The sequence below is a fragment of the Hoplias malabaricus genome, chromosome X2 (assembly GCF_029633855.1).
Source record: "Hoplias malabaricus isolate fHopMal1 chromosome X2, fHopMal1.hap1, whole genome shotgun sequence".
NCBI classification, from domain to species: Eukaryota; Metazoa; Chordata; class Actinopteri; order Characiformes; family Erythrinidae; genus Hoplias; species Hoplias malabaricus.
Window position 1 is genome coordinate 29043956 of NC_089819.1, and position 12931 is coordinate 29056886.

General features: G+C 44.4%; 1 protein-coding gene across 2 annotated transcripts; it reads right to left on the bottom strand.

The window, feature by feature from the left end:
• Positions 1–495: 495 nt before the first annotated feature.
• LOC136677129 (Fanconi anemia group G protein homolog) lies at positions 496–12730 on the bottom strand. 2 transcript variants are annotated; one of them, XM_066654550.1, is made up of 14 exons: positions 12542–12730; positions 12135–12219; positions 10305–10430; positions 9854–10044; positions 7910–8051; positions 7148–7278; positions 6459–6605; positions 4299–4459; positions 4126–4192; positions 2467–2786; positions 2329–2369; positions 1638–1805; positions 871–985; positions 496–770 (listed from the first exon to the last, which is right to left on the bottom strand). In XM_066654550.1, the coding sequence occupies exons 1-14, from the start codon at positions 12608–12610 to the stop codon at positions 653–655; spliced, it is 1881 nt and encodes a 626-aa protein (XP_066510647.1). In that variant the 5' UTR covers positions 12611–12730; the 3' UTR covers positions 496–652. The 2 variants fall into 2 exon arrangements, with proteins under 2 accessions (XP_066510647.1, XP_066510648.1); XM_066654551.1 differs by lacking the exon at positions 6459–6605.
• Between the last annotated feature and the right edge of the window lie 201 nt (positions 12731–12931).

Here is a 12931-nt window from a genome sequence, read left to right on the forward strand (position 1 = left end):
TTAAACAATAGTCCACCAATTCAGCATCTTGCTATAGGCAGCATCCTGCGTCCAATGATGAAGGACTAAAGGACAACCAACACAAACTGTGCAGCGATAGAGGAGCTGCTGTGTCTGATGGAAAATGAAGTGTTTAAACTGCTGCTCCAGCAGCACTCGTGTGTCTGATCCACTCTACACCAGCACAACACTCACTAACACACCACCACCACATAAGTGTCGCTGCAGCGCTGAGAATGATCCACCACCACATCACACCTGCTCTGTGGGGGTCCTGAGTGAACAAGGTGAAAGGGGCTAAAAAGAATATGCAAAGCCACAGATGGACTACTGAGTGTAATATTTCATGTACAATCATTTAGTAAGGAAGTTTCTCATGATTGTAACTATTTAGTTTGAAACGAGAATCATTGTCATTATTATGACTTACTAACTTGCTAATTAACCCCCATAGCAACGTTATAATGGGTCAGAAAACAGATTTTACAGTACGATAAAACAGGACCAAATATCTGTCAGGAAAACATCTTTCATACAAATGTTTATTTCTCCAGTATTTACAGCAGACAAAACAACAGAAAAAGTGCATGTGTAACCAGAATAGACAGGAGAACATTCAGAGGCAACACAGATAACGGACTGTTCATATGTTTCACGTCTGTGTTTTTACATCACAGCTACAAGTGAAGTCCTCCAGTTTCTTATTGAGGCTGCTGTGGTCCAGGTGCATGGCATCCTCTTTCCATGCCTGGAGATAGAGGGGCAGGTCTCTGAAACAAAAACTCAAGGAGTTATTTATCTTTAAAAAACAGAGACATTTACATTGTACTATATATTCATCTGTAGAACTAATCTGATTCAGTAGCTTACACTAGTGTGACTGAATCTGAGGAACTGCTGGTTTGTTTCCACACGGCAGCTGCCTCCTCTTTACGGTCCAGCCTCCACAAAATCTCAACCAGCCACATCTGAGTGTTCCTACCCCCTGTAAACAAAAGAAGTGTTGAGTTTACCTGCACAGGGAGAGAAATCGCTGTGTTGTTTCATCTTGTCTTCACTTGTGGAAACAGGGGTACAGCGTGTCCCATTTAAATAAGTGTAATTTGTCACCATTTCACAGTTGAAGTGCTAAAATAAGCATTTAGTGTTTAGAGTTTTCTGGGAATCAGTAATCAGAGGAAAAGTAAACCCATTAATCAGTCACAATCCAGATCTCTTTATCGGATTTAACATTTAATGACTCCAAACTGATCTAAGAAATCAGAGTGACCAACACACTGTAGACAGACACTTTGTCATTCACATTTACACTGTACAGTGCACAGTAATGGGTTAACGGGTTATCATTTATAAACTGGAATCTAATGAAGCTATTGCTGGAGTTGTATGTAACGACACTCAACTTTTAATTGTGCTGAGGTTAACAAACAGACTAAAGGCTTAATCTTATCTCAGAAAGGAAACTTATAAACACCCATCCAAACGGAAGTCATATAATCCGGGTTGTAATTGCTGGTATCTAAAGCAAAACTGAATGTAACACATGGAGACGGCACTGAAATATGACAGGAGTTACATTACAGTGGACTGTCAGGTGTATGTTACAGCAGTGAAAAATTAGTCAGCAGCTTGAACACCTGGAGAAGACTGAAGACTGAGCTGGAAGTCCCTCAGAGCCTCTTTCAACTGGCCTCTCTCTGCAAAACACAATCCTCTGCCTCCGAGTGTCTGCCCCTTCAGAACCTCCAGGGTCCTCACTTTATTTTTATGATCTGCTGCCTCTCCTGGAGTGTGCACTGTCCAGTCTGAAAGAGGAGAATACCAATCCAGATTATTTAAAAACTCCAGCAGCACTGCTGTGTCTGATCCACTCTACACCAGCACAACACACACTAACACACCACCACCACGTCAGTGTCACTGCAGAGCTGAGAATGATCCACCACCACATCACACCTGCTCTGTGGGGGTCCTGAGGGACTTGCAACATGTAGTATATGTTTAAGTGAGTACATATGAGTGAACTGGCAACGCAAATGTGTCCATGTGAGTGTATGAGTGAATGTGAGAGTGTGTGTCACCCTGTGAAGGAGTGGCACCCCTTCCGGGTCGGCTCCAGACCCGCCACGACCCTGAACTGGATAAGCTCTTACAGACAATTAATGAATGAATGAGTGAGTGAGTTTTACGCTGTTTTATGAACTTTACATCTAAAAGCATATTTGTTAAAATCAGATCTAAATACTGTGGCTCTGTTGCAATATTTTGAACTTAAGTGTTAAGAGCAGAGAAGAGAAATGGAGCTGATGGGAGACAATAAATACTGACCTTCCTGTTTCACAAACACTTTCACCAGTTGATTGATGGCTCTGTAAATGTAGGACAACAGAAAAGAGTTTCAGGTGAGAGCACTGAAATAAACAGTCTGCAAGATCAGTGTGCTGGACCTGGTAAAATGTGCTGCACCTGGTGAAACTGCTCAGTGCCTCTTTCGTGTCTTTGAGCTGTAGATGTGCATGTCCTTGGAGGAAGTAAGCTGCTCCAGACCAGAGCACACAGTCCAGCTTGTCCCCCACAGGATCAGACTCCAGGTTCATAGTAGTGTGTCCCAGACGGTCACACGGCTCAAGGAGAAGTCTCTCTGGGACAAGGTCTGCTGTCTTGGCAATGACCTCATCACAAATAGCAAGAACATCCCAAGACCTTTGGGCTTTTAACATTGCAAATGCTGCTTCTAGGTAGACGACTGGGATTCTTGGGAAAGGCAGGTCATCGCTTGTAGAAACCTGCATCACACAAATAAACAAAGGTGATTAGGGTCTGTGAGTGGAGTCGGACTCTGCGCTGGTTTTTGGGGCCTGATGGCTTCAGTGTTCACAGAGACAGAGGAGGTGAAATGTACTTTACAACAAAGGTTGGTCGACACCCCTCATAACTAAACAACTGGGGCTAATATATAGGGCACCCACTATGTCCACAGGCGCTCAGACACAGTGCTCTGGTAATGGAACAAGGTGATCTGCAGTAACTGTACAAGCCTCTAACGTTGCCAGGCTCAATAACCAAATTTGAGAGGTGCTACACCAGTGGTTCTCAAACTGTGGTGTGAAGCAGCGAGTGGTAGGATGCCAGATGACCTTAAAAAAATTACTATTTAAATTAATTAATAACTGAACATTTGCAACTGAGAAATGTTCACGTGTAAACTACATAATGTTTTACGGTTTTTATAATTAAGCTTTAATAATAACTGTGTTTAAAAATAAATAAATACAACACGGGCTACAGTAGTTCAGTCTGTAAGAGAAGGGCTGCTGCAGCGTTCCCCCGCTTCTTATTTCCAGGGAGGGAACGCGATCTCCCAGTGTTTGTGAAAAACGTCTAAAGAAAGCCCAGTTTCAGCTTATTACTGAACCCTAGCAAAGGCTAGAGACAGACGTGAGTGATTAGGACTTTACTGCAAAAAGGGCAAAGTGAAAACGAGAAAATCAAACCGAGACCAACCCAGCGACGTACTCCTCAGCCCCATTAATTAATTAATTCATTATCTGTAACCCTTATCCAGCTCAGGGTCGCGGTGTGTCCAGAGCCTACTTGGAATCATTGGGCACAAGGCGGGAATACACCCTGGAGGGGGCGCCAGTCCTTCACAGGGCAACACACACTCACACATTCACACCTACGGACACTTTTGAGTCACCAATCCACCTACCACCATGTGTTTTTGGACAGTCACCCAGAGGAAACCCACGCAGACACAGAGAGAACACACCACACTCCTCACAGACAGTCACCCAAAGGAAACCCACGCAGACACAGGGAGAACACACCGGAGGAAACTGTCTGCGAGGAGTGTGGTGTGTTCTCCCTGTGTCTGCGTGGATTTCCTCCGGGTGCTCCGGTTTCCTCCCACAGTCCAAAAACAGATAATGGATGAATGAATGAATAATTTATTATTTTTTGTTTAAGCAAATTATTTATAAAACTGTAGGAATGTTTTATTAAACTCTAAATAAGAATGTTTTCACACCAAACCACTGAATACCTATGGATACATCATAAAGGCTTAATGTAGACACTGACAGCACGTCTATTCATGAGCTTACAATTCATATTCCTACTCACACAGGGTCTGGCGTCCGACTGTAAACAGGCCAAGAGGTCAAGATAAAACTCTGCAGCTTCTGAATTCCTGTTAAAGAAAAAAAAGCACATTGGCGAATAACCAGCTGTTCCTCGATTAACTCATCAGTATAAACAGATCAGTCTCTTCCAGATGTGTCTGACTGTAATCTTACCTGTCACTGTGAACACATCTGTGTGCCAGAGTGTGGAGTATCAGAAGAGGTGAGGGGGTTTGGCTAATGGAAGCCATTTTTTCACTCCCAAGCAGCCTGTCAAGGGATATGAGGGGGGGTGGTGGTCTTGATGAGTCTCTCTCAGAGCGCAATAACACAGCCTGTGAACAGTACACAAGAAGAACACAGTCACTTTTCTTTTCCTACTGAACTGAGCAGGGATTCATGATTCATGGGAAAGTGCTGTTCCAGTGTTCCAGGTGCAGCACTCCACCTGCACACATTTTTCCAGCCAGTCCAGGGGATTTAAATGAAGCCCACTTCTCTCAATTATAGACCACAACTGTTAGGTATTTATAAAGTGAGCTCTGACTATAGTTCATTCATTCATTCATTCATTCATTCATTCTCTGTAACACTTATCCAGTTTAGGGTCACGGTGGGTCCAGAGCCTACCTGGAATCATTGGACGCAAGGCGGGAACACACCCTGGAGGGGGCGCCAGTCCTTCACAGGGCAACACACACTCACACATTCACTCACACACTCGCACCTACGGACACTTTTGAGTCACCAATCCACCTACCAACGTGTGTTTTTGGACTGTGGGAGGAAACCGGAGCACCCGGAGGAAACCCACACAGACACAGGGAGAACACACAACACTCCTCACAGACAGTCACCCGGAGGAAACCCACGCGGACACAGAGAGAACACACAACACTCCTCACAGACAGTCACCCGGAGGAAACCCACACAGACACAGGGAGAACACACAACACTCCTCACAGACAGTCACCCGGAGGAAACCCACGCAGACACAGGGAGAACACACCACACTCCTCACAGACAGTCACCCGGAGGAAACCCACACAGACACAGGGAGAACACACCACACTCCTCACAGACAGTCACCCGGAGGAAACCCACGTGGACACAGAGAGAACACACCACACTCCTCACAGACAGTCACCCGGAGGAAACCCACGCGGACACAGAGAGAACACACCACACTCCTCACAGACAGTCACCCGGAGCGAGAATCAAACCCACAACCACCACTCCCTGGAGCTGTGTGACTGCGACACTAACCTGCTGCCCCACTGTGCTGCCCTCGGACTATAGTCCGTACCGGAAATAAACCCGAGTGATCTTGATGTAATCAGCAGATTTTAAAATGTGTACAAAAACAGGCAATAAGAAAAATATTCACTGGCTGTATCTCTGAAATGGGCTTCAGAACCGACTGTAAAAGGTCACAATATGTTTGAATCTCAGTAAAAATAGTACAGTTCACTAGAGTGAGAATCTACAGCGATTAGGGGTGGGCGATATTGCCCTAAAATAATATCATGATATTTCAGGGTATTCTGGTGATAATTATATTTCTTGGTGATTGTAAAAAACATATATAAAATATTAATAATCCATTTCCAAACCACCTCCACACGACTGAAGTCACTCGTCTTTTGGAGCAGAGTTCTATGTGTAAATGACTCGTGCAATGAAGGTATGCCATATTACGAGTAACTGCATGACATCATTACATAAAAAGTCAGAATATCATGCTGCGATATTATTGCGCATGATACAATAAGGCACAGCCCTAACAGCGATACAGAATTAGCTCGTGGTGACGTGTGTGTCACAAACACTCCTTCACCTTAAATGTTGATGTCCCTAAGTGACATGTGCTGAACATCCTGGGTGTAGTCACATGACAGTGTGTGAGTGTGTGTGTGAGTGTGTGTATGCATGGCTTTATTTACAGCGTGGCGGTGTGCTTCATGAGGACATGGAGATCACAGAAATGCTCATTTTAAAAGTATACTTTTGTTTCTAAAATGTGCGTTCCAACGTTTTTAATAATTCAAATGCTTTATTCAGCTGTTCCTGTGTCACACACGACACGCTCTGGTCCTGTTTCAGGAACAACACGTTGAAATACAAGTTACAAAATGGTTGAAGTGATGTTTGTTATATTGGGTTTTTAACCCCTAAATAATTACAGAATAAGGCAAGAAATGTGGGGGAAATAAATGTGCTCCATGTTTCTTCTTTGCTCTGTTTTATATTTCTCATCATTTGGCTTCATGGTGAACTAAGTCTGGGCTCTTAGGGGTTAATCAGCTTGAATGAAATCTGGTAGAGATCACTTACAGAGTGAAGAAGGAGCAGAGCCTCTATCTCAGCATGACTGTTGCCCAGTTGTCTGTACACCAGTGAGCTCTGATATAGTGCCCTATGGCAGCTGAAGTCCACTTCCAAGGCCTTCCTATAACACTGGAGAGCAGACTGGGGCCGTCCCTGGACATACAGCGGCATTCAGAGCAGTTAAAGAAAACACACTGAGGAGGAGAAGCTTTATTAATCACCTTATAATGTACACACACACACACACACACAAGGGGCTGTGAACACACACCCAGAGAAGCCCCAAGGACTTTTTAACCCATCCTTGATAGTGTACACAGAAACACACACTAGTCCAGTGGTTCCAAAAGAGTGGGGGGTAATCAGTGCTTAACTCGAAGCTTAAAGAAACACAAGAAAGATTAGGTGTTTCTGCTCCTGAGCTCCCCCTACAGTTCTAGAGTGTAATCCAACACTGTTGGACAGGCAGGGTGCAATGTAAGATAGTGGTTACCTACCCTGCTCCAAAAGTTACAGAATGCAGTTTCTGAGGTGCTGACCCTGAAGTCACAAAGTCAGGCTCTATTCTCCCTATCACAGCTCAGTGAAACATCACAGAGATTTTGAAGCTGTAATTTGAAGGTATAAATATTACCTACTGTTGCTTTAACGGCGTACAGTAAACGAGGGACTTTATTAATCCCTGTACTTCTTACCAGCTTAGTGAAGCTAAGGCCTGTGAGAGTGTGGACGTGAGCCAGCGCAGCTCTGGGTGAAGGGAGAATGGACGCTTCTTGAAAAGCCAAAAGAGCCTCAGCATAATTCTCCTCCTTCATCAGCTCCACCCCTGAAACACAGATCATTTATTTACTTGTTACAGCAGGTGAATTCAATGTGTTAATGTCCATAAAGTGCTCAGTGAAGACATGATGTTTGGTGGACACCTTCTCGAAGGAAGGATATTAGTATGGAGACAGTCCTTACTACAGGAACAGCTTCTACCACTCTGGAAAGATGTTGGAACATTTCTGTGAGGATCTGAAGGCATCCAGCCACACAGACATTGGATATATGTTAGGGACTCACATCTGGACTGTGCTCTTTCACTACAGAGAACACAATTTCACATCCCAATTTCATGTGCTTTTCTGTGGAGTGCATGCACCTTAAAGGAACACTACGTAATATTTTTACCTAAACATTCCAGCTTCAAAATGGCTGTGATGCATTACTGACTTGTAGCAGGGAGAATAAAGCCTTTGTTGTTGCTTCTCTGGGCTCAGCACTGCAGAAACTGAGCTATGTAACTTTTGGAAGAGGGTAGGAAAACACACCCCCTCTCCACTGATTTCAGTACAGTGCTGTAAAAACGAATTACCTTCGGGGGGAGACTCAGGATAAAAAATACCAAATCTTACCTAGTGTTCCTTTAAAGCAGCTGATGTTCCCACATTATGAGGGTGTTGGGGGTAGCGTACCTTTGGAAATAAAAGTGCAGATAAGTAGAAGGTCCTTGAGGTCCTTGGCTGCCACGGCAACAAGCAGGGAGGCGTCCTCTTGGACAGAGAAGGTGAGGTGTCGGATTTCCGCAAGCAGATCCCCTGCAGATGAGGTCTTATTCTGAGGAGAAGGAACCAGAGAAAGGAAGGTCCCTCATTGATCAGTAAATAATAATAAAAAAGGGAATGTTATGGTGCAAAGGGAAGTGAAAACTGGTTGTTGCTTCTCAGTACGCAAGCTCCTTATTAAGAACAGGGAATGACAGGTTTTTGTTATTTTTTTGCATCCTCCATAAGAGAGCTAACATCATAACAAGGGTTTACTCTGTGCAGGTGGCTTTTACATCTTAAAAGGGGACATTTTAAAAAGGAAATCCTCTGTTCAGTGCATGTGCACATTTTTTTGGGATCTGGAGCCCACCAACTCTTACACTGTGAAAAAAAACACTAAGTCAGGAAAGCGGTTCTGATTCTGCTCCGGATTATGGACCCGTGTTTATGTGAGAGCGCAAAGACGAGGTTAAACTCAGCGAAACAGACACAACGAGCGCAGAGAAATAAGAGCAGTGAGTAAAAACGGAGAAGAAAGAAAACAGAGTGAAAACGGCTAAAAAACCAGAGCTTCTGCTCCTCGCTCCTCACTGCTGTGCGCTCGGGGTCGGGGTGAACAGCGAGCGGCTCATTATCATTTAAAGGAACAGGTGCTGAAAGCGGGCGTTCTGAACAGGGCTGTTTACACAGTGGGAGAACACTGCTGTGGGGTTAGATCCTTGTGGTACTTTGACCAAAACAGGTCACTGGAAAAGGGGGAGAACATCCTCCTCTTTAAATCTGTTGTTGTTGCAGCACGAGGACTCGGTAAGGATCGGTGTCTCTAAAGGAAGCAGACATGATGCTAAACCATCTGGTCAAATGTTGTGCTTGCTCATCAAACACTTCCTCCAAAATTAATTCCAATGCATATTTAATGGTGATATAACTGCTGAGAGCATCAGCCCAGTCACAGCATTAGTGAACGAGTGTTCAGAAACACTGCTTTAATAGAACAGGCCACTGAAGCTACTACAGAGGTTTCCCTGTTTAAAACACTTCTGACTAGTCATTCAAAAATGAACCACACTGACAGTACATTTCACTTCCTTTAGATAAAACAGATGGCACAAGGCCATGAAACAATCAGAAACTGAGAGTAGCTGCTTTGCAAACCTGCTGCATTTGCATTTTTTTCTATACCCCCTCTCCCCCTGTTCCTCAGCGCTCAGGACCCCCACAGAGCAGGTGTGATGTGGTGGTGGATCATTCTCAGCGCTGCAGTGACACTGACGTGGTGATGGTGTGTTAGTGTGTGTTGTGCTGGTGTAGAGTGGATCAGACACAGCAGTGCTGCTGGAGTTTTTAAACCCTGTGTCCACTCTCTGTCCACTCTGTGAGACACTCCTCCCTCGTTGGTGCACCTTGTAGATGTAGAGTCAGAGACAGTAGCTCATCTGTCGCTGCACAATGTGTGTCGCTAGTCCTCTAGTCCTTCATCAGTGACACAGGACGCTGTGTGACAATGTGAGTTCCACTATGTATTAAAACTGCCACAATCATAACCACATTGTTTAAAGGAACACTAGGTAAGATTTGGTATTTTTCTCCTGGGCTCCCCTAAAGCTGCAGAGTGTCATTCACATTTGAAGCACTGTCCTAAAGGGAGGAGTGAGCAGATGTGGTTTCCTTCCCTCCTACAAAAGTTACATAGCGCTATTTCTGCAGTGCTGAACCTGAGGTACCAACGACATTGGCTATATTCTCCCTCAGTGGAGCTGTAATGACTTTGAAGCTGTAATTGTGAGGCATTTCTCAGGGTAATATTATTATTTACAAACACTACTTTGTCTCTAGCCTCCAGAGCAGAACCCTCTGTGAGCCCCTTCTTACTGTGGAATGAATTTGCTGAAGCAGATGAAGGGTTCCTTCAAGGTGACTTTCCGAGAGCCAGATCGTCCACTGGATCAGCAGCAACTTTTCAATCCAAGGCACAAACTCCGTACCACCCAGAGCCTTCAGCACATGCTGCCACAACGTGGCCGGGTCAGAACACGCTCCCCGAGCACCCACAGCTTCTAAAGCTAAAAAACACAAAGGATGAAAAGCATGTCGTCACTGTCAGGACATAACCTTCTATCTCCATTTTTTAAAAATCCACTGCAAATCACATATTTGTGGAAAACAAACTTCTGGTTGTTCTGGTTCTGGTTTGTAGAATTATAAAGAAAGCATTACATTAAACGCTCTGTGTTACACACAACGGATGAACGCATGAATATTAACAAAAGGAGCTTTTGGAAATGCTCTGTACGACTTTACTACAGATGAATCAGATGAGTACCTCTGACCAGGCTGTGGGTGAGATTATCCTGTGTCTCATTTGATTTGGAGAAACTCAGGGAAAACAGCAAGGCGTTGTATGAAACAGTGACTTCAAGACGAAGTTGCTCTGCAGCTGCTGGTAAACCTGTGTGTTTAGAGAAGACAGAACAAACGGTGACACAAATAAGAGAATATATGACCGTATTATTGTCCTTTTTCAATTGGACACACAGGATATCCACGGCTGATATTCAATTATCAATACCAACACTTTTTAAAGTACACAACAATTCTGTTCACAGTCACTACCCAGAATCACTGGGTGCAAGACAGGAACACACACAGGACAGGGTGGCAGTCCATCACTCACTCACACCTGTGCACAATTTCACACACAGTCCCAGTCAGTCACAAGCGTGGCCAGTCTCTCAAAGCCCATCCACCTTCCAAAGTGTGTTTGGATTGTGGGATATAATCAGAGCACCAGGAGGAAATCCACACAGACACAGGGAGAACACACCAAGCCCCTTACAGACAATGAACACAGCCAGGGACTGCAAAACAACCCCAGGACCACGAGGCTGTGTGGCGGTCAGTCTTTGTGATGTATCAAGAGCCACGGTATCCAGGGTAATGTCAGCGTACCACCAAGAAGAACCAAACACATCCAACAGAATTCACTGTGGACGCAAGAGGAAGCTGTCTGAAAGAGATGTTCTGGTGCTGACCCGGATTGTGTCCAAAACACATAAAACCACTGCAGAATTAAATGTGCAACTCTCCTGTTTCCACCAGAACTGTCCGTGGGGAGCTATACAGGGTCAATACACACGGCCGGGCTGCTGTAGCCATACCTTTGGTCACTCACGCCAATGCCAAACGTCGGTTTCAATGGAGCAAGGAGTGCAGATCTTGGGCTGTGGACAATGTGGAACATGTATTGTTCTCTGATGAGTGCACCTTTACTGTTTTCCCCACATCCGGGAGAGTTACGGCGTGGAGAAGCCCCAGAGAAGCGTACCACCAGACTGCTGCATGCCCAGAGTGAAGCATGGGGGTGGATCAGTGATGGTTTGGGCTGCCGTATCATGGCTTTCCCTTGGCCCAATACTTGTACCAGATGGGCGCGTCACTGCCAAGGACTACCGAACCATTCTGGAGGAACATGTGCATCCAATGGGTCAAACATTGTGTCCTGAAGCCGGTGCCATGTATCAGGACGACAATGCACCAATACACACAGCGAGACTGGTGAAAGACTGGTTTGATGAACATGAAAGTGAAGTTGAACATCTCCCATGGCCTGCACAGTCACCAGATCTAAATATTATTGAGACACTTTGGGGTGTTTTGGAGGAGCGAGTCAGGAAACGTTTTCCTCCACCAGCATCACGTAGAGACCTGGCCACTATCCTGCAAGAAGAATGGCTTCAAATCCCTCTGACCACTGTGCAGGACTTGTGTATGTCATTCCCACGACCAACTGACGCTGTATTGGCCACAAAAGGAGGCCCTACACCACACTAATACATTACTGTGGTCTAAAACCAGGTGTTTCACTTTCACTGTCCAACCTCTGTATGTATATATGTATGTATGTGTGTGTGTTTACTGGTTTTCATCTGGGAATTATACTAAAGACTAACACACCCCTTGTAATGACTGTACTCTGAGTGAGCTGGAGTGGTTTATCTCACTAATGTTTATACGGCTGAACACTTTAAAATCCTCACAGCAACAGGTTAACCAAGTCTTTATTAACACCTATAAATTCAGAAGAAGTGCTAGATGAGAAGGTGACCACAACAGGTCAATTTATATTGTCAAAAAAGTAATAAAAGTCCTGTACCTTGTATTTTTTTCTGTAGTCTAAGGAGCTCGGTGTAACACTGCTTGTTTAGGTCTCGATTTGGCTGGCGTCGTTTTTCAAATTCCTGAAATATATAATAATTATAAATATACTTCATGTGATAATTTGTAACTTTAATACTAAAACAGCAATTGGTTATTAATCAAAACGCTAGCAGAACCGCGTCTCACAAAGCTCCCTACTCCCTAAATAGGGCACTAGGTGAGTTAGAAACTCTGGTCCTTCTCACCAAAAACAGTATCTACACACAGCAGGGTTTCAGAATGACTGTTTTATACATAAGATACCGTTCAGTTTTATGTTTGTGTGCGGGGGGCTATTATTTTTAGAATTATATAGTGCACTTTGTAGGGGGTAAAAACAGCTTGGAACACAGCCCGTGTTACCTTCCACTTTCTGACGATGCTGTTGTTGTCCTCGCTCCATTTGCCAAACAGACACGGGGTTATAGACATATCCGCTTCAACTCCACATACAATAAACTTTAAACTGATCAAATAAGAAATAAAGACACAGAAATGTGCCGAAAACGGCCGAGCTCCTAATTTGAACTTTCCCTCCGCCTCTTGTAAACATAAGCTCTCAGCGCCCCCTGCTGTGCTGGGTGCGCCTCAAAAACACCAATAAAAGTCCCACCCCATATGAACATACCATATAATACTACAATTATTTTACAACAATTTGCTCATATGTAATAGTAATACACACCTATCAGCCATAACATTAAAATGACCTCCATGTTTCTGCACTCACTCTCCATTTTATCAGCTCCACCG